Here is a 23033-nt window from a genome sequence, read left to right as displayed (position 1 = left end):
AACCCCTAGCAACCTCTGGAGGAACCCTGGTTGAGAATCCATGCTGTAGATGAAGGCTAGTTAGTGGTTCTCTCTTGACTATGGCAATATACCTTCACTGAGAAATCTTATGTACAGTAACTACTGGAGTTTTTTCTTAAGCGGTCTATATCTGTCATGACATTTCCTTACCAGCATCCTTCATGTGATTGCAGATGTTTGTCTTTACAGTTCGGAGACATTAACGTCCGATGCCTCTTCACCCCATGCCACACGACTGGCCATATCTGCTTCTATATGTGGGAAGATGGCTGTCCTGATGCTCCTGCACTATTCTCAGGTAACCTCCATTAGATGAAAACATGCCATGCCTGATAACATTCCTTATCAAAGCCTAATATAAAATATGCCAATGCCTGATTTCTCTAAAATCTGCCCATAGCCCCACACAGATCCAGAGACTAATACAGAGTGTGCAACCGCTGACCTCCTTCAGAAAACTCATGTCTGACCATCTCTGGTCTCAGTACTTCAAGTTGCTGACTTATATGCATCCAGAGGAATGTCAGACCTGATTTCCATACTTGTCTCTCATCAGCAACTTAAAGCCCACCTCTAGGGGAAAAAAATATAAAAAAAATCACCCTTGCCCCATGTTGATATGTTGAAGAGGGTTTTTCACTTAGCTGATTCCTTGCTCCATCACTGTCTTCCTCCTTCTGAAGCTCCAGTCTGTGGACTGATCCTTGGCATCATCACATACTATACAGGGACATTAACCCCGTATGGTACACCGAGGAAACCTGGAGTGCGGCCGGAGCCTGTCCCAGCCTAGAGAGCAGCTGCAGGGGATCAGTCACAGCAGTGGAAGGAGCTTGCTGGAGTGCAGCATAAGATGAGTATTTATTCCTTGGTCCTCTGCTCTAGATTAAATGAGCAATCAACCCTTGCAGGGGCACTACCTGTGATTTTTTTTTTTTTTTTTTTTTTGTAATTGCAGCCCAGCACAAGAATGCTGTAAATGAATGCCACTTGCTTTTCCTTTTGCTTATTGAAGTGCAGTGTAGCATTGGATCCGTTCTCTGACCCCCTATAGTACTGCTGAGTCCTATAGTGACGTAAGGGTTTTGAGGAATGAACCATGGCATGGGGGGATACAAGCATCTAACACTCGTAGGAGTTTTGATCTACAGCGGGGCTCAGGTGAGAGCCTGCATGAATAACCCTCTTAGTAAGTGGCTTGCTAGGGGGGGTACTCGGAAGTCAGGAAGAGCTAGGAGTGCCAATGGGGGACCACAGAAGAGAAGATTGGGGTATCTTTGTGCAAAACCATTGTTCAGAGCAGGCAAGTACATTTTTATGATTTATTTAAATTTTCTTTTTTTTTTAAAGGTTTAGAATTATTAAGAAAAAACTTGGCTTTACCCTAACCTGTGCTTTGTCCCATGAAGCACATACTCCTTTCCCTGTTCCCCCACTTCATTCAGTCAACAGGTGCAAAGAAAATATCTGGTACTTCCATGTATAGAGAGACCTATGACACCACTGGAGCTTGATGATTGGTCCAGAGTTGTCACGTTGGGGTGGGGGAGGGTTCCTTCCCTGAGTATTGGTTTTATTGAACTACTCTGAGCTTACACACGCTCTCCTTGGGTTCGCTATGTGGGCAGTCTAGGTTAGTGGTTTTCTTAGACACGAGTGATCTTGCGTTTCTTCAGAGCTGAAATAAGAGGCCTTCTAATATCTGAGGCTCATTCAATGGATATAAGGCTCCATGTACACTGAAGCTCATAAATGGCTGTTTTTGTGAGTTTGGGCGTTTCTTTTTTTTTATTTTAACAGCCCATAAACTCCCCTCTATGTTATCCTATGTGTCCATGCGCACATGGATGTTTTTGGACGTTTATCAGCAGTGGAGTTTATGGGCTGTTTTTTCTGAATGCCCTAAAATCGCGTTCAGGAGTCGTTTTTCTGACCATAAAAAATGCCAAACGATGATAAACGTCGATAAACGCCCAAAAACGTGGCTCACCATGATTTCTATTGTTTTTGATCCATTGAAAAAAAAATGTAAAAAATAAAATGCGCAAAAACGATATTGCAAAAACCTTAAAAAACTTTGAAAGACTCAAAGCTAACGATATTTTAAAGCCCAGTGTGCATGGAGCCTAAAGGAAGAGGAATGCTCCATTGCCTACTGCCCCACCAGGCGGGAAGGAAAACCACTTTATATACAAATGAACTATATCCTGTCTTTCCTGCTCTCTTCCCCAGGTGACACGCTGTTTGTTGGAGGCTGTGGGCAGTTCTTTGAAGGCACAGCCGAGCAAATGTACAAAAATTTGCTGGAAACGCTCAGCTCTCTGCCTCCTGAAACGGTACGCCAACAACTTCTTCTGATACTTTCTCCTGAGACCGTTTAACCCGCACATTTGGGGGAATCAGAATTGACATTTTACCTGCAATTCTGAGTCTGCAATCAGATTATGGGAGGGTGGAGCCAAATCACAGGAAGGTATGGCCAAGCAAGGTGGCAAAAAAACTCTGCCTTGGGCAACCTCTTTTTGGTAATCCGTCTAAAGTGGAGGGCAGAGACTTCAAGGAAGAGAAACATTCGAAGATACATGGTGATTCAGCAGACCATTGTGTAAATATCACTATGAACAGTGTAAGGATTTTTAAACTCTTTATTGTAGATCTGTGCCTGCTTCTGTTCTGTAGATTCAAGAGAGAGAACAGTCCAGTGTGCTTGCTGAAATATTTAAAAATGAGTGCTATGTGGGGAAATTCTGATGTTTACAGGATACAGATATTGCAGAAGCAGAGGGATAAGGATTCTGAGAGAAGGAAGGAATATATATATATATAAATTGTTATTTTTTAACTCTCTGGTTGAAAAAAAAAAAAAAAAAAGAATCGTTTATGGCCAGCTCTACTCCTCCAGAATGAGCAAAGTGTCATTGTCTCTAACTTTTAACAATAATGAATACATTACTGTATGGTACAGTAAAACCTTGGCTTGCAAGCATAATTTATTCCGGAAACATGCTTGTAATTCAAAGCGCTTGTATATCAAAGCGAATTTCCCCATAAGAAATCATGGAAACTCAGGTGATTTGTTCCACAACCATTTATTCAGAAGTTCTTCAGTTTATAGTCCATATAAAAAGATTCTAGCAATGTGATCAGGTTGTGTAATTATAAAATGTCCATCCACAAATGGAAGCCTCCACAAGGGGATTAGAAGCAAAATCCAGCAGGAGCTACAGAGTATAAAGGAGAAGAAAGGCGCCTCCTAAGTGTAGCAATTTGGTTACATTTAATGAAGGTACAACATTTAGCAACTCACATGGTTGATGATTAAGGTAAGTAATACATAATGAGCTAGTATGCTATGCGTACTAGCTCATTATGCCTTTGTCTTGTAGGTTTTTTTTTTTTTTTTTTTTTTGAGGTTTACAACCACTTTAAAAGAGGCACATCTAAGTATGCAGGCACCTGGGGTAAAGCTGAGGTAAAGGTGACAGTGTGTGACCCCATCCAGTGCTGCTCCAGTCACGTCCCTGACAGGTTTCGTCCTGTCCACTGGGGGCTTGGCCACAGAAAACTCTGAAGCATCGGGCCGCTTTGAGCGGAGTCTTCACGTCACACACGAGTTTCTATTCAGTTATATATTCACATATTATAAACTTTTCAGTGTTTTTTTTTTTTTGTTTTATACTTTTGTATACTTAAATTTAAAGTAAAAATAGACAATTTTAAGGAAATAAAATAATTGAAATCTTTGAGTTAGTAATATGTCTCATTTTAGCTGTTCCTTCTCCTGCAGAAAGTGTTTTGTGGCCATGAACACACTGTGAGGAACCTGAAGTTTGCACTAAAAGTGGAACCAGACAATGAACATGTGAAGGAGAAGCTGGCCTGGGCTAAGGTGGGTGCTACCTTCGATATTGCCAAATATTACACACGGCCTTGGTCCTCATCAGATATCTCCGCTAAGATGGATGCTCATCTGCCGCATTTCCATATAGCTTAGCGCAGCATACAGGGAATTTCAAAATGAAGTGCAGGTTCTTAGTGCTGAGTAGGTGCCGTGTGCAATTATTAGGACACTGAGTCTATGAGCTTATTACAGAAACGTAGAACCAGACCGGGTATGGTGAGGTGGGCTAAGTAACAAAAAGCCCTCCACCTAACCAGTGAGAATCTCAGTAGAGTCTTCCTATGACTAAATGCATGTACATGTCTCACTTCCATCATAAAACAGCTGTATACAATGGGGAATAAATGTCTCTTTAATATCAGGCCGGATCTGTGTTATAAACAAGCAATTCTGCATGGTCATAGGGACATAAAGGGAACTTTTGCATGATGAAAAGCTCATGTTCTCACAAAGAATGTGCAGAGAGGAGGAGAGAGCAGAGTGGCCGAGAGATGAACGCCTCAATCTGCTGATTCTCCTTTCACTGTCCAGTCACAGGTAGTGGGAGGGACAAGATCTTTTAAGTGTTACTTAACCACTTCAGCCCCGGAAGATTTGGCTGTTCAATGACCGGGCCATTTTTTGCAATTCGGCACTGCATCGCTTTAACTGACAATTGCGCAGTCGTGCGATGTACCCAAACAAAATTGACGTCCGTTTTTTTCCCACAAATAGAGCTTTCTTTTGGTGGTATTTGATCACCTCTGCGTTTTTTTATTTTTTGCGCTATAAACAAAAGAAGAGCGACAATTTTGAAAAAAACACAAAGGGGGTTATTTACGAAGGGCAAATCCACTTTGCACTTCAAGTGCAAAGTGCACTTGAAATTGCACTGAAAGTGTACTTGGAAGTGCAGTCGCTGTACATCTTAGGGGTAGAACTGAAATGAGGGGAAGCTCTGCTGATTTTATCATCCAATCATGTGCAAGCTAAAATGCTGTTTTTTATTTTCCTTGCATGTCCCCCTCGGATCTACAGCGACTGCACTTCCAAGTGCACTTGTAGTGCAAAGTGGATTTGCCTTTCGTAAATAACCCCCTATATCTTTTACTTTTTGCTCTAATATCCCACATTTTTTATCAAATATTTTATCAATTTTTTTCCTCAGTTTAGGCTGATATGTATTCTTCTACATATTTTTGGTAAGAAAAATCGCAATAAGTGTTGACTGGTTTGCGCAAAAGTTATAGCGTCTACAAAATAGGGGATAGATTTATGCCATTTTTTATTTATTTATTTTTTTTTCTACTAGTAATGGCGGCGATCTGCAATTTTTATCAGGACTGCGACATTATGGCGGACACATCAGACACTTTTGACACATTTTTGAAACCACTGACAATTATACAGCGATCAGTGCTATAAAAATGCACTGATTACTGTGTAAATGTCGCTGGCAGGGAAGGGGTTAACACTAGGGGGCGATCAAGGGGTTAACTGTGTGTTCCCTAGGTGTGTTCTAACTGTGGGGGGGGTGGGACTGTCTAGGAGGAGAGAGAGATCGGTGTTCATACTTAGTATGAACACACGATCGGTCTCCTCTCCCCTGAAAGAACCGGGATTTGTTTGTTTACACACACAGATCTCGGTTCTCGCTCTGTCACGAGCGATCACGGGAGCCCGGCGGTCTTCGCACCCGCCGGGCACTCGCATCGGCTCTGGGCACACGTTGCGGGCGCGCGCGCCCCTAGTGGCCAAAAGGCGAAGCAACGTAAGGTAACGTCGTTTTGCCCAGCTGTGCCATTCTGCTGCAGTAAAACTGTGACAGCTGGTCGGCAAACGGTTAATAGGTTAGTTCACCTTTACTAAACAAACTGGTAAGGGGTGTCTGTGTGTGTATGTATATGTGTGTGTGTATATATGTGTGTATATATATATATATATATATACATACACACAAACTGTGTAGCGTGGACTAAAGTTGAATAAGGCCCTAGCTGTAGGTGTAGGCTATTTACGTACCTCATGAAGCCTGACCTGAAAACTCCAAAGATGTTGCTAAGCAAGGCCCTTCTTCACCATCACAGCAGTGAGCTCTCAAATTCTGAGCTACTGCATTAGGGGGGAGCAAACGCATGGGGCGAGTTGGGTTTGAATCAGAGTAAGGGCTCGCTGTGATGGTGAAGATGAACAATCATAGCTGGACCTTACTTAGCAACATCCTGGGAGTTTTCAGGTCAGGCGAAGGTGAACTAACCCTTTTAACTGCAGCAGAGAAAAATCATGCCAGATTGGGCAGAGCTGACTGTGTGGCAGAGCTGTGCAAATCCTTTGGCAGGTTGTAGAGCTTCCTTATGTATTTTATCTGTGTATTTAGCAGTTTGCCTCAGTTTTAAATATCCCTTTTAGCCCAGGTTCACACTGTAGCGATGTGGGAACCAGTGCAATTCCAGCGCCGGTTCCCATTTCACATCTCTCCCGCAGGAAGTTCACAATTGCCCTCTGCGAACCGCTATGGGTGTCAATAGAATGTTAATAATCACCCCCAGATTGGTTCACAGATCGCAGTGCGAACTGTGAACTGGCACAGGAATCGGATTGCATGGGTGAGAACACCTATGCAATTCGATTCCAGTGCGGGAAAAGAAAAGTCCCTGCACTATTTTCCTGCGAATCCAATGCGAGTTCAGCCAACTGTATGGCTAAACTTGCATTGCACAGACATTGCATGTGATCGGACAGCAGTGCGGGTGCGAATCACATGCACAAGTGTGAACCCGGGCTCAAAGAGAATTATAGGATTATTTATTGTTTTGTTTTTTTTTTTCCAGGATCATACTTACCTAGCTGGATGCAGTATTAGTCCCCTGGCGCCTCTAACACTGGGAACCGAGCGATCTAACACAGCTGATTACTCGGTTCTCACAGCTTCAGAGCAGAGAGCTGGTGACTGTCAGTCAGCGGCTCTCTACTCTGATCCCCCCCCCGTTCTCACCGGAGCGCTGAGCTGTGGAGAGGCAGGAGCGACCGGCTCAGGCTCTCAGCGGGCATGTGGACAGATCCCGACTCCATTGTCACGATTTTGCCTGAGCCCGGACCGGCTCTCTGACTGTCTGCTGAAAACAGGTCACAGGCGTGCAGAAGGCACTGCCCTCCTGTGGTCCACAGGAGAAGTACAACCAAACGAGTTTTGGCTGTACTACTCCTTTTTAAGGCATATATAAAAAGAGCCCTCAGTTCATGTGTGTACTTGCAGTAAAATCCAATTGATGTAATGTTTCACTTATTCTATTGTAGTTACCTAAAATCTGTCTTTATGCTGAATTGCCACACACCTGCTGAAAGGTAAAATTAGGCTTGTAGTAGGCATATCAGTAAGCGGATGCAGAAGTGCTTAGATGAGCTTGCTAGGGGGGTGTCACCAGTGTTCTGTCCCTAGCAGCCTAAAGAGAAGGCCATAGATTGTGCCTTTGGTGTTCTTGTATTGGTTTTGGCTTATGCAAGTCTTCAGAGCTCTAGTTAGTGTTCCCTTATATAGGAACTTCAGCCAAAACCTTTTTTTCAGGTTTAAAATTGGGAAGGGCTCCAACCAGTGTCGGGGTTATAGTTTCCTCTTTGGGCAGTTTTTAAATTAAATCTTGTCCTGTCAAGGGCTGCAACTAACGATTATTTTCAAAATCGATTAGTTGGCCGATTTATTGTTTTTTGATTAATTGGTTAATAACCTTTAAAGTGTGGTGTATAATTTAGTTAATATGTAAAGTTTAAAAAAAAGGCAATTTATTCTTAAATATCTCTATGCAGTGGTAAATATAAATAACCAACTATATGGTTAGGGAGCAAAATCTCGAATCCACTCTGAGAATAACAGACAGTAGAGAAATATTGTATATACTATTAGAAGAGATATACTGTATTTACTGTTATGCCCCGTACACACGGTCGGACATTGATCGGACATTCCGACAACAAAATCCATGGATTTTTTCCGACGGATGTTGGCTCAAACTTGTCTTGCATACACACGGTCACACAAAGTTGTCGGAAAATCCGATCGTTCTGAACGTGGTGACGTAAAAGACGTATGTCGGGACTATAAACGGGGCAGTAGCCAATAGCTTTCATCTCTTAATTTATTCTGAGCATGCGTGGCACTTTGTGCGTTGGATTTGTGTACACACGATCGGAATTTCCGACAACGGATTTTGTTGTCGGAAAATTTTATAGCAAGCTCTCAAACTTTGTGTGTCGGAAATTCCTATGGAAAATGTGTGATGGAGCCCACACGCGGTCGGAATTTCCAACAACAAGGTCCTATCACACATTTTCCATCGTAAAATCTTATCGTGTGTACAGGGCATTAGAGGAGATATACTGTATATACTATTAGAGGGGATATACTGTATATACTATTAGAGAGGATATACTGTATATACTATTAGAGGGGATATACTGTATATACTATTAGAGGAGATATATACTGTATTTACTATTAGAGGGAATATACTGTATATACTATTAGAGGAGATGTACTGTATATACTATTAGAGGAGATGTACTGTATATATTATTAGAGGGGATATACTGTATATACTATTAGAGGAGATATATACTGTATTTACTATTAGAGGGAATATACTGTATATACTATTAGAGGAGATGTACTGTATATACTATTAGAGGAGATGTACTGTATATATTATTAGAGGAGATATATACTGTATTTACTATTAGAGGAGATATATACTGCATTTACTATTAGAGGAGAGATATACTGTATATACTATTAGAGGAGAGATATACTGTATATACTATTAGAGGAGAGAGATGTACTGTATATACTATTAGAGGAGATATACTGTATATACTATTAGAGGAGAGATATACTGTATTTACTATTAGAGGAGAGATATACTGTATTTACTGAATATATAAGAACCAGTGCGCAAAAACCCAATGTACACAGAGAGTTACCAAACTGACGGTAAAATACCAGATAGAGAGCTGCCAACATAGATAGGTAAACTCAATTCCCCAAGATAGATAATGGATAAAGATATGGAGAGATGGAGTAGCGCCACATATCTTTATCCATTATACTGTATTTACTATCAGAGGGAATATACTATTAGAGGAGAGATATACTGTATATACTATTAGAGGAGAGATATACTGTATTTACTATTAGAGGAGATATATACTGTATTTACTATTAGAGGGAATATACTATTAGAGGAGAGATATACTGTATATACTATTAGAGGAGAGATATACTGTATATACTATTAGAGGAGAGATATACTGTATATACTATTAGAGGAGAGATATACTGTATATACTATTAGAGGAGAGAGATGTACTGTATATACTATTAGAGGAGAGATATACTGTATTTACTATTAGAGGAGAGATATACTGTATTTACTATTAGAGGAGAGATATACTGTATTTACTATTAGAGGAGAGATATACTGTATTTACTATTAGAGGGAATATACTATTAGAGGAGAGATATACTGTATATACTATTAGAGGAGAGATATATTGTATATACTATTAGAGGAGATGTACTGTTTATACTATTAGAGGAGATGTACTGTATATACTATTAGAGGAGATGTACTCTATATACTTTTAGAGGAGATGTACTGTATATACTTTTAGAGGAGATATACTGTATATACTATTAGAGGAGAGATATATTGTATATACTATTAGAGGAGATGTACTGTTTATACTATTAGAGGAGATGTACTGTATATACTTTTAGAGGAGATGTACTGTATATACTTTTAGAGGAGATATACTGTATATACTATTAGACATTGAATCTAGTAAATATCAGACTCGGATCATATTTTTTTTATTTAAAAGAAAAAAAAGTTAGACTGTTTTGCAGATTTTCAGACAGAACTGTAATATTATATGCTGGTCATACAAAAACAATGTCTTCCTTCAAAAAAAAAATTTAATTTCAAGAACGTTCATTCGATTTTCTAATTGTTAGTGGGGTCAAATCAACGTTTGTTTTCAACCGCAGTAATGGGAAAATTTAGAAATAATAGAAAACTTTTTGATCAAAGGAATTTTCGGACAGTGTATGTGGTTTTCATTCAGAAATTACATTCATTTTAAAACAGGGTGTTAAAAGCAAGTGAAATTTCAAACAACATTCATTCAGCGAATGTATAAAGATTTTTTGTATGAATATTCTTGTCTGAAAATTGATCCGTGTGACCAGCATAAAGCACGCACCATTGCAGTTTGCTTTTGATCTGTTTCTACAGTGCGTTTTGATTTTTGCGCACGTGATTTTGCTGCGATTTGCGTCTATTTTATGCCTTTTTTTGGCAGCGGCTGAAAAAAGCATAGACGTGAACATTAAATGAACTGTAGTGTGTTTCTGCAAAAAGCACCAAAAACACATGGGTGTGAACCAGGCCTAAGACGTTTAGTAACATAATGGGGTTAAAAAAAAAAAAAATTAGCCCTTTATAAAACAAAAAGAGCAAATAATCGCTACTGTAAGGGGTTCATTCTTCTTTCTTTTTTTTTTTTTTTTTTTTTTTTTTACTGTGCAACAATGAAAGAAATAGTTACAGTAGCAATTATTTGCTCTTTTTGTACTCCTAAAGGGCTCATTTTTGTTTTTTTTTAACCCCATTACGTTACTGGCCAAATAATCGATTATGAAAATAGTAATCGATCAATTTCATAATCAGTTAGTTGTCGATTAATCGATTTAGTTGTTTCGGCCCTAATCCTGTCATTGGGACAGGGAGTGAGGGGCATCTGCCCAAAGGGAGACCCAGATAAAAATGTGTCAGAACTTCTAACCCTTCCCACCATTATATTTGTATTCATATTTGTGTATTCATTCACAGGTGCAAGTTGTACTTCCTTTTTTATTTTTATTTTTTCTAGGCTCGAGATGAAGATGACATTCCTACTGTCCCATCCAGCCTGGAGGAAGAGTTCCTGTATAATCCTTTTATGAGAGTCGGGTGAGCTACACTTTAAAAATAGCTGGTACTGATACAAGTTCATCCAGACTTCTACCGTCCCGTGCTCTTCTCTTCTCTCCATCTCCTGCCAATCCTTGTCTGCTCTCATGTGTCGGAACACTTCCTGAAGACGGGGAAATCTGTTCTACACATATCAAAGGAGATACACTGACACTTTGGCCTCCAGGATAGAGCCTAGGCCAGTGATGGTGAACCTTGGCACCCCAGATGTTTTGGAACTCCATTTTCCATGATGCTCAACTACACTGCAGAGTGCACGAGCATCATGGGGAAACGTTGTTCCAAAACATCTGTGGTGCCAAGGTTTGCCATCACTGGCCTAGGGACAAAAAAGTCTGACTAAGGCTAAGTTAGTGCAATCATAAACTGCCAAAAAAAAAAAAAAAAGGACCCCCTGCAGTTTTAAAGGGGTTGCAAACCCTTCTATGCATGAAGGTGAAAAACCTTTTGTGCTGCTGCACCCCACTTTTCTTACCTGAGCCCGATCGTTCCAGCGACAGGGAACGAGCACAGCAGCTCCAGCCGCTGTCTCAGGTCCTCATTGGATAGATTAATAGCAACAGGAACCATTGGCTCCCACTGCTGTCAATCAGATTCAGTGACACGGGGGGTGGGGCCGAGTCCTGCTATCTGTTAATTGACGCAGCAGCAGGACTCGGGAGCGCGCCCGCACGAGTGCCCCCATGGAAAGCGGCTCTCCGAGGGGGCACTCAAGAAGAGGAGGAGCCAGAAGCGCCTCGGGGTGACCCCAGAAAAGGAGGTTCGGGGCCATTCTGTGCAAAACCCTTGCACAGAGGAGGTAAGTATGACATGTATGTTATTTATCCGCTTGCCGACCAGCCGCCGTCATTATACTGCGGCAGGTCTGCACGATCCCGCGAGCCGTCGTAGCTATACGTCAGCTCCTTTAAGCAGGATAGCAGGCGCGTGCACCCGCTGCACTGCAGGGATGCCGATGCTCGTGGCCGACGGTCGCGATGGCCGCCGGCCACAAGCAGTCGCGGACACAAGAGGCAGAACAGGGACGTGTGTGTAAACACACAAATCCCTGTTCTGTTCTGTGAGGAGAGACAGATTGTGAGTTCCTAATAGCTAGGAACCATGATCTGTCATTTCCTCTAGGTCAGTCCCCTCCCCCCACAGTTAGAATACACAGTCAAGGAACACAGTTAACCCCTTGTTCGCCCCCTAGTGTTAACCCCTTCCCTGCCAGTGACATTTATACAGTAATCGGTGCATTTTTATAGCACTGATCGCTGTATAATTGTCAATCGACCCAAAAATGTGTTAAAAGTGTCCAATGTGTCCGCCATTATGTCGCTGTCCCTACTGCGCATGCGTGAGGCACCGCTGCGCTCTCCTACTGGCCCGGCGGCAGGGGAAGGAGGAGGGGGGAGCCGAGCTGTGACGAATGGCCGAGGATATGACGACGTCTCTCGTGCATGCACGTCATGACACGGCACTCTGCATTTTATGACACACTGTATGCCCTGAAATCAGAGCATCACTGCGCATGCGTGGGTGATATTGGCTATTGCCATTGCTAATATCTCCTAAACAGGTTTAGGAGATGTTGTACCTACAGGCAAGCCTGATGATATGCTTACCTGTACATACAAGTTAAAATAAATAGCGTTTACTACCACTTTAAGTTCAATGCTAGTGAAACTTTATTAATCCAGGATGCCCTGCCTATTCTCTAGAGTAGGAGGTCCCAGGTGCCCTTCGTGTTGTATGTCCTGGATTGCTAAAATGTTACTGGCACTGGTCTTTACAGTGTGCTGTTGGCTGTGTTTATCTGGATGCATTGGCATTTTGAGGTAAGGGTGAACCCCTGTTTAGTGCTTGCACTCGGCCAGTCTAAGTAGCTTAACTGTGGGGGATATTGAGAGGAATGAGAAACCTTTACCTGTGTCAGGCTAAGTTAGCATAGAGTTTGTAGAGTCCAGCCAAATCATTTTTCCTTTTTTAATCATTCTTATTAGGGCAGGGAAGGCTAGAACCTCTGTCAGCTTCTTCCTTTTTTTTTTTTTTATCTGTTAGTGACAAAACTTTTGTCTCCATGTTGGTAGGTAAGGGGAAATCTTTCTAATAGTCTTGACAGATCCCCAGATAGCCATAAAAACCAGATGGGGCTCTGACGCTTCCCTGCTGCGTTTTCAAAACTCTATCCAAAAAAAAAAGTTTTGGCTGGGCACACGCTTTAATAATCCACATGGAAGCTTTTATGTGTTTGAAGACTTTATTGACTGCTGGTCATCATGGGCAATAACTTCTCCGCAGGATGTGGAAACCTCTCAAGATTTGAACAAATGAATGGGGTGGGCAACTACATGGCAAATGAGGTTTAATGTAGAAAATTGTAAAATAATGCATTTGGGTGACAAAAATATGAATGCAATCTATACACTGGGGGGAGAACCTCTGGGGGAATCTAGGAAGGAAAAGGACCTGGGGATCCTAGTAGATGATAGGCTCAGCAATGGCAGGCAATGCCAAGCTGCTGCTAATAAAGCAAACAGAATATTGGCATGCATTAAAATGCATCCAGAGATAAAACGATAATTCTCCCGCTCTACAAGACTCTGGTCCGGCCGCACCTGGAGTACGCTGTCCAGTTCTGGGCACCAGTCCTCAGGAAGGATGTACTGGAAATGGAGCGAGTACAAAGAAGGGCAACAAAGCTAATAAAGGGTCTGGAGGATATTCGTTATGAGGAAAGGTTGCGAGCACTGAACTTATTCTCTCTGGAGAAAAGACGCTTGAGAGGGGATATGATTTCAATATACAAATACCGTACTGGTGACCCCACAATAGAGATAACATTTTTTCGCAGAAGGGAGTTTAACAAGACTCGTGGCCACTCATTAAAATGAGAAGAAAAGGTTTAACCTTCAACTTAGTAGAGGGTTCTTTACTGTAATTGCGGCAAGGATGTGGAATTCCCTTCCACAGGCGGTGGTCTCAGCGGGGAGCATCAATAGTTTCAAGAAACTATTAGATAAGCACCTGAACAACCACAACATACAGGGATATACAATGTAATACTGACACATAATCACACACATAGGATGGACTTGTGTCTTTTTTTTCAACCTCACCTATTATGTAACTATGTAACATTTAGTTGCTGTGCAGCCTGAAATAAATTTTTTTTTTTCCCCTGACATGTTGGTGTTATATCTTTCACTTGGATGTTATAAGCTGACTAAATACAGTTGACTAAAACAAAAACTCTGTCTGTCTTCATTTCGGGCTGCACAGCAACAAAATGTGATCATTTTACCTGGTTCCCGACCAGCCACGTTGGGAACCAGTTAAAACGATCACATTTTAACTGGGCGAGCCATCTTAGCTGTACGTCGGCTGCTTTAAAAGCACTAGGGGGGCACACCGCCGGAGGTATGCGCCCGCAATGCAACGACGGAGCCAATCCGCGTGCACCCGCGATCGCTCCTGAGAGAGACAGAACGAAGGTCTATCAATGTAAATAGACAGATCTCTGTTATGTCAGGGGTGTGCAGACTGATCAGTTGTTCCTAATGCTTAGGAACAATGATCGGTCTCCTCCCCCAGGCACTCCCATCCCCCCCAGAGTTAGAAACACTTCCTAGGTAACACGTTTAACCCCTTGATCGCCCCTAGCGTTAACCCCTTCCCTGCCAGTGACATTTATACAGTAATCAGTGTTTTTTTTTTTTTTTTTTTTTAGCACTGATCGCTGTATAAATTGTCAATGGTCCCAAAAAGTGTCTTATCTGTCCGCCGCAATGTTGCAGTCCCAATAAAAATCACAAAAATCGCTGCAATTACTAGTAAAAAAACAAATTGATAATAAAAATGCCATAAATATATCCCCTATTTTGTAGACGCTATAACTTTTGCGCAAACCAATAAATATACACTTATTGCAATTTTTTTTTTTTTACCAAAAATATGTAGAAGAATACATATTGGCCTAAACTAAGGAAGAATTTTTTTTGGATATTTATTATAACAAAAAGTAAAAAATATTGTTTTTTTTTTTTTTTTTCAAAATTGTCACTTTTTTTTTTTTTTTGTTGCGCAAAAAATAAAAACCTCACAGGTGATCAAATACCACGAAAAGAAAGCTCTATTTGTAGGGAAAAGATGTCAATTTTGTTTGGGTACAACGTCGCACGACTGCGTAGTTGTCAGTTAAAGCGACGCAGTGCTGTATGGCAAAAATGGCCTGGTCATTAAGGGGGCAAATCTTCCGGGGCTGAAGTGGTTAAAGGGAGGTGATTTTTTTTTTAATTTTTTGTGTGTACAGTCCTATGTGATTATGTAGCATTTTGATACATACACATTGATCAGGTATGTGTCACTCCAGATACATAAGCAAAGGTACTGTGACATCCCCTTATCTGCCCCTTAGTAAGGTGTATATTACTCACATATAAAACTTGATTCTCTTCTTATGTTAATTAAAGGGAGGAGGCTGTACAGAAATTCACGGGGAAGACGGATCCGGTGGAAGTAATGAGGGTGTTGCGTAAAGAGAAGGACGATTTCAAAAAGCCAAAAGATCGACTGCCAATCCCAGCACTGCTTGCCTATCAATTGAGTCTTCTTAACCAATCACTGCCTGCGCAGAAATAAAGAGTGTGAAGGAGAAGGTGCAGCTCTCCATCTAGCCAAAGCTGAACATCTACGTAGCCATACAGTCCATGCTGTAGAGACTTGGAGCAGAAATTCTTCATACATATCATTAGCTTAAAAAGCAACTTCAAGCCACAAGACTGTAAACTGCGAATGTTATCCTGGGGACAGTCAATCTACCTTCAGTCCTGGGATAGCCATAGACATGGAATTGGCCAGTCTGGCTGTTTTCAGCTGGATGAGCTGGGTTGCCCCTGGGCTTATCAGGCTTTGTCTGGCAAGATGGCAACTTCGCAGCTTGGAAAACCTTAATGCCTACTCCTTGACTTCTTTTGCTCTCCATTGACAAGTACTTGTAAGGGCAGTTCATACAAGTTGGACAGAATGCCCTGACAAAGGCTTGCCTTGAGAAGGTTGGATCCTATTTGCACAACTGCCCACCCTGGTTAGTCCATGGACAGCTTTAGTTTTAAAGAGTCTACCCCAGACGGATTCAGTACTAGTGTTGCTCAGCGACACGTAAAGCGAACTCGTGCTTTGCCTATGTAAGACAAAACTGGTTCCTTTTAATTCCCTCTTCTGCGGTAGTCATACCCACCTTTCTGCTCAGCCTTCAATCCCCCATGGCACTACATTTGGAGCTTACACACAGCTGAGACTCTCCCTGCCCCCATGTAAAAGCTCTGGGTCACTCGCCAAGCACCAGGGCTGTCACATATTCCTTCATCCCTCTTCTGTACTATGCAACTTGTTTCTTATGCTCCCATATGCATAAGCCAGGCCATTGTAGTGCCAGCTTGGCAGCAAGACTTAACCGGGCTGCTGTGAGGTCAGAAAGTGGGTGGAGCTAGAACCGGAGAACACCGCAGCCTGCTTTTTCGCAGCATCTCCTTCAAGACCAGAAAGCCCATTCTGATGACTACAGAGCTGTAGCCAATTGGCAGTCAAAGGCCAAAGATAAAGTCCAACTCTGTTTAAATGGAAACCTTTCCTAATTGATTGGCGCTTATCTTGCCTTGTTGATGAAAACAAAAGCACCCTACCGAAGGATGGCTAAATCTATGAGTATAACAAACTCCGAAACGTGGACTTTTGTGTTTCTTTGTTAATAAGCAGGTGCTCCAGGATTTTTTATTTGCAACTTGCGTTGACTGTCTGAATCTGGTTGCTGTGAGCAGTTTCTCTGCTAGTGCTGGGGGGCGCATTTTAGTTTGTATAAGGAAATGTTCCCGAAAAAAGACTTAAAGTTGGATGCTGGGCAACATATAAAAGTGACCGTTTATTCACACTATACACTAAGATTAATTGCATTCATTTCTAAGTTTAGTTAGAAGCTGAAATTGACTTATCAGCCTTCTGTAACTTTGTAAAGCAGCATTTTGGGGCAGGGAGGGACAGAACTAGCAGTACAGCACCACTCAGACTGGGGCAGGGATGGGCAGCACTAGGAATACAGCATTACTTAGATTGAGGCAGGGATGGGCAGCAATAGCAGTGCAGCACCACTCAGACTGGGGCAGGGATGGGCAGCACTAGGAATACAGCATTACCCAGGCTGGGACAGGAATGGGCAGCACTAGCAGTACAGCATTAGTCAGACTGGGACAGGAATGGGCAGCACTAGCAGTACAGCATTAGTCAGACTGGGGAAGGGATGGGCAGCACTAGCAGTACAGCATTAGTCAGACTGGGGAAGGGATGGGCAGCACTAGCAGTACAGCATTAGTCAGACTGGGGAAGGGATGGGCAGCACTAGCAGTACAGCATTACTCAGACTGGGACAGGAATGGGCAGCACTAGCAGTACAGCATTAGTCAGACTGGGACAGGAATGGGCAGCACTAGCAGTACAGCATTAGTCAGACTGGGACAGGGATGGGCAGCACTAGCAGTACAGCATTAGTCAGACTGGGACAGGGATGGGCAGCACTAGCAGTACAGCATTAGTCAGACTGGGACAGGGATGGGCAGCACTAGCAGTACAGCATTAGTCAGACTGGGACAGGGATGGGCAGCACTAGCAGTACAGCATTAGTCAGACTGGGCAGGGATGGGCAGTACAGCATTACTCAGACTGGGGCAGGGATGGGCAGCAATAGCAGTGCAGCACCACTCAGACTGGGGCAGGGATGGGCAGCACTAGGAATACAGCATTACCCAGGCTGGGACAGGAATGGGCAGCACTAGCAGTACAGCATTAGTCAGACTGGGACAGGAATGGGCAGCACTATCAGTACAGCATTAGTCAGACTGGGACAGGAATGGGCAGCACTAGCAGTACAGCATTAGTCAGACTGGGACAGGAATGGGCAGCACTAGCAGTACAGCATTAGTCAGACTGGGACAGGAATGGGCAGCACTAGCAGTACAGCATTAGTCAGACTGGGACAGGGATGGGCAGCACTAGCAGTACAGCATTAGTCAGACTGGGCAGTACAGCATTACTCAGACTGGGGCAGGGATGGGCAGTGCAGAATTACTCAGACTGGGGCATGGAAGGACAGCATTAGTAGCACAGCAGCAGTCAAACTGGGGCATGGAGGGGCAGAACTATTTAGTACAGCAACACTGACTGAAGATGGAGAGGCAGCACTAGTATCCAATCAAATTCTGCTGTATGCACATATGCTGACAGAAAGAGAGAACAGACTGATAATCTCAACAGTGTCCTGCTGTTCCATGCTTGTCCAATCAGCTGTGCTCTTGACTTTGTGTAGCAGCTGCTTTGTAGATTAAGCTCCTGGTTGTGCTTCATATGAAGGGTTCCTGGAGCACAAGATTGGATTAGGTGACATAACCATTTGAAATCTCTGTGTTTTCAAATTTGCAATCAGCTTCTTGTCTGGAGTTCAACTTCAGAATAATATACAAAATACATCCTTCAGTTTGCTTTTGTATTTCCAAAAAACGCCATGGATTTTTTAAAATTGGCTTTTATGCTCTTTGTTAACAACGTGTCTCTGTATAGAGCATTCTAAAGGCCACCTAAAAGCAGACTGGTAGTGAGAGTGCCTAATCTATGAGGAGTTGGGTGGAAGTGGGAGATCCATGCTGTGATATAAAAGGGGGAGATCCTAGAGGCGTAGTACTGCTCACTAGTAGTCCAAAGTTCAGGCCGGAGGCGGGGCAGTGGCACAGAACTACATAATGATGCTCTCTTGTAATCCACCAACCCTCTGCTGTGCTGATGTGGATTACAAGGGTCTATGCATCACTGTGATAGTTCTTGTATATGCATTTATCTGTACTTTGGAGTTGGCATTAAGGCTTTTCCTGGCAGTTCCATGGCTGTGGTTCTGTGTGTATTTGTGCTACAAAATTCCTCAAGCTGAGCATGGAAGGTACTTAGCACCAGACACATGGATCTTCAACCAGATCTAATAAAGGGGATGCCTCATTTCCTCAAAAAAAAAGGGGAACAATCCTTTAACTGTAGCATGTACCAGAAGGGCTGTTGCTTGAATTAAACATAAACATAAATCCATCGATTTAACAGTTTCGAAAATCCGGCATTCTGGGATAGATTCCAAGGGCTAGTTTTACACTTGCTTCAAAACAAGGCTTCGGACATGTTTTTTTAAAGCTCTCTAAACGTGTCAAAGCTCCTGTCGCTAAATAAAATGGCTAGTTTACACAGGCTTTGGTGAGGCTTCGATGAAGCTTCAAGCAAGCTTTGCCATAGAGTTCTATGGAGGCTTTGAAGACGCTTTGAAGCACCACTAAAGCTACATGGGGTATAATTTTTGAAGCAAAGCCAAAGCAAAAGCAAGGTGTAATCAGGACTGTAAGCTAACCATTTTATTTAGTGACAGGAGCTTTGACTGGCCTTCAGAGAGCTTTAACAAAGCCTGTCCGAAGCCATGTTCTGAAGCAAGTATAAACTAACCGTCAATGTATGTTGAAGCCAAAGCAAGTGTAAATGAGCCATAAAGGGAAAAACTGACTATGGAGGAGGGAGATCACACTTCGAATAAGCCGGTCTCCCATTCCTGGATCTCTTGTCGAAAATGAGGGATCTACGCCATTGCTGACCTAAACGCAAAAATATGTTCAGTTTTTTTTAGGCTTTTTGGTGACCTGGCTTTTGGGATTTATCATAAAGAAACGTAAAATTGATCACTTTATATAAATTTGCACTTTGATTGTTTTATTTTTGGAAATAGGTTTGGGTGGGGTTCTGGAGTTTGCTAACATAATGCACTAATAGATTTCTAGTGGTCCTTCTACTGGAGACCTACAAGTCCCAGCTATTTCAGTGAAACATTTTTTATACAATTGACTTTTTGTTAGTAGGTAGCTTTAAATTAGAAAAAAAAAAAAGAGAGTGGGGAAGGGTTAAAACCTTTGTTAATTTAGGGAGATTTCACTGCATTTCCTGTTTTGGTGACCACGTAGGTAGGAAGGGGTCAGTGGGTACAGAGACGGCAATAAAAACGTGCTTTAGAAAATGATTTTACTACAATAAATTAAAGGATTTTGGTTAAAGAAATTGCAATAAAAACCTGACTGTAGGTTATGACTCCCCCCCCCCAAAACATTTAGGGCAGTGGCGTTCTTTACAAAGCAGAGCTTGACTATCAATGGGTCTGCAGTATGAACTGTAAGGATTATTGTATAGAAAATAATCAGGTTCTTCTCCTCCTTCTTTTCATACTTCAAGCCAAAAAAATCTGGTTGCTGTGGGCCAACTCAGACAGTTCTCATTGCAGGCATTTATAGTGGTTCTAAAGGCAGAAGGTGTTTTTTACTTAATGGATGAAGGTAAAAAAAAACAAAACTTGTGTGTGCAGCGCTCCCCTTTTACTTACCTGAGCCCCGTCATCCTCCGGTGCTGTGCCCAAGAGCAATGGCTCTCGGCTCTTTCTCCCCTCACTGGACATGGAGAAAGCAGTGAGAGCCGTTGGCTCCTACTGTTGTCAGTCACCATCTGTGAGAAGAAAGTGGGGAGCGGGGCCGTGCTGTGTGTGTCAATGGAAACACAGAGCAAGACACAGGATCGAGCCCACATGAGTGTCCCCATAGCAAGTGTCTTGCTATGGGGGCACTCAGAAGGGGGTGGGGGGGAGAGTCAGGAGCACTGGCAGGGGACCTGAGAAAAGGAGGATCAGGGCAAAACCATTGCACAGAGCAAGTAAGTGTACCATGTTTATTATTTTAAAAAATAAATAAATCCCTTTACAATCATTTTCAATTAGAAGTGGTTCACTTTAGCAAAGTGCATAATATGTACAGTCATAACTTTTTTTTTTTTTTTTTTAGTTTAAATAAAGCGAAGAAGGATTAAACCCCTGTTGGGTTTTTCAGGCCCATTCACACGTGTGCATTGGCAATTGGCATGTTACCACAGTGCAATGCATCTTGACCTGGGCCATGTGTTTTAATGCATGTGCATGAATGCATTTGTAATGGAAAGCTAAAGTCTTAATGACCCCTCAGTGTTATCTGGGGCTCTGTTAGATTTCCCCTCACTTCCTGTCCTGCTGACAATGTTTTACAGGCCAGGAAGTGAGAGAAAATCTCCAACAGGGACACAGACAGGAATACAATTCTCCCACAGAGACAGAACTAAATATGTTTTTCTTACAGTAGCAGGCATAGATTATGGTGCAAACTACTTGTCAGTGGGACAGGAGATGAAGAAAAATCTATTGGAGACCCAGATAGTAGTTGAAACCTGACAGTGGTTCTAATCTTTCCTATCCAAAGCTAGAAAAAAAAATGCTTCTTTTGCTACAAGTTCAACCCATTCATTTTAATTTGTATCGGTGGTGGAGGGTGTGCGCCAAGAGCCTGGTCACATGACCTATCAAGACTCCGGACCGCACAGGCTCCACACCACTGCCTGGATGACACTGTGGTGTCCTTTTGACAGCAGTATCCATCCACCATTATAAATGGCACCCCTAACACCTAGTGGTCAGTTTGTAATCATTGCTGTGCGAATGCTGGGGCATATGCATAGCCTTCATGAATAATCCTGTAATGTGTTTATTGGTCATCAGCTCCATCTAGTGGCCATAATGCTGTATTTTCCTGATTGAGCTATTTCAGGAAAATACTGCATTATGACCACAAGAGGGATCTGTCTATTATAAGCGATACACATAGTACAGTATGGGGATTATTGACAGCTGTGTGAATGCCGAACAATTGAATGACCAAATTCTTCTTAATAAGTAGACCTCCTAATGATTTGAGCTACAATGATCTGGTCAAAAAACAAAGTCACATTACAGGCATGCCGGTGATAAATACTAACCTGTGATTTCTTTTTACTATGAACCTTGTGAAAAGTAGATGTAAAATACATGGAAGCAATGCTGAAACAATTACAAACGTAATACATTTTTTGTTTGACTTCATTGTATGTGTCAATTTATTTACATGATGCACCTGTGACCATCTGTGTTGTACTGTTGGGGAGGTAAGTAGCGAAGAAGTTTTTCAGCTCACCATCCAAATAACACCCTTCCGCCAGTAAAGCATGGGGGGGGTGATATCCTGTTATGGGGGTGTTTCTCTGCAGCAGGGACTGGAGCAGTTGTCAGGATAGAAGGAAAAATGGATGGGGCAAAATACAGTCACGTTCTTGGGGAAAATCTGATGCCCTCTGCCAGAAAGTTGTCAATGGGAAGAAGGTTTACCTTCCAACATGACAATGACTAAAAGCACATAGCAAAAATGACCACACAGTGGTTGAAGGTTGAATAATGTGAGTGTCCTTGCATGGCTTAGTCAGAACTAAGACTTAAACCCCATTGAAAATCTGTGGACTGACTTGAACACTGCAGTCCACAAACGGTCACTATCAAATTTAACTGAACTTGAGCAGTTCTGCAAAGAAGAGTGGGAAAATATTGCAAAGTCTAGATGTGCAAAGATAGTAGAGACATATCCCAACAGACTAAAGGCTGTAATAAAGCAAAAAGTGGTCCAACAACATACTGACATGAGGGGGTGATCCTTTTTCCCACTCAGTGACTCTTGATTGTTGTTTTTTTTTTATTTTGACATGTTGGTGTTATATCTTTCACTTGGATGTTACAAGTTGCACTGAGTAAATACAGCTATGTGATTATTTTAAAGGGGGTTTATTCTACCCCCAGCCTGGCTTTTGAAGTGCAGGGATTGCTTGGGAGTGACCTTCAGGCACTGATCCTGTGTGATTCCCTTTTCAGGTCAAGAGTCACTGGTTTTGCCACAGTGCTTGCCCTGTCTCTGAAGACTCAATAAAGGCCCCTTCCGCACGGAGCAGACTCCATCGGAATCCGCCTGCTCAGCTGGGAATCTGTCCGCTGATCCCCGCTGAGCAGGCAGATGGCTGGTCTGTGTCTGCTCCTCTTATACAGAACAGACACAGCCCACTTTCCTCTATGGGACATTGTATGTATACAGACTGACTGTCCATTTACACCCAACTGCCATCCAATCCATAGAGGAGACTGAAGGATCTTATCAGGTCTGCCTGAAAAACTGAGAGGCGGA

General features: G+C 42.4%; 1 protein-coding gene across 4 annotated transcripts in view; it reads left to right on the top strand.

Annotated features, from left to right (window-relative positions):
• The window catches only part of HAGHL (hydroxyacylglutathione hydrolase like), a 42617-nt gene extending 20712 nt beyond the window's left edge, over positions 1–21905 (top strand). For all 4 annotated transcript variants that reach the window (XM_073636445.1, XM_073636443.1, XM_073636444.1 and 1 more), the window contains 5 exons: positions 211–319; positions 2254–2357; positions 3809–3910; positions 10826–10905; positions 15381–21905. In XM_073636445.1, the coding sequence (XP_073492546.1) occupies positions 211–319; positions 2254–2357; positions 3809–3910; positions 10826–10905; positions 15381–15549 (564 nt within the window). In that variant the 3' untranslated portion in view covers positions 15550–21905. The remainder of the gene's footprint in view (positions 1–210; positions 320–2253; positions 2358–3808; positions 3911–10825; positions 10906–15380) is intronic.
• Positions 21906–23033: the final 1128 nt, after the last annotated feature.

This window comes from Aquarana catesbeiana, linkage group LG06 (assembly GCF_042186555.1).
Source record: "Aquarana catesbeiana isolate 2022-GZ linkage group LG06, ASM4218655v1, whole genome shotgun sequence".
Taxonomy (NCBI): Eukaryota; Metazoa; Chordata; class Amphibia; order Anura; family Ranidae; genus Aquarana; species Aquarana catesbeiana.
Note: the sequence above shows the minus strand (reverse complement) of the source record. Positions and strands in the feature narration are given on the sequence as shown.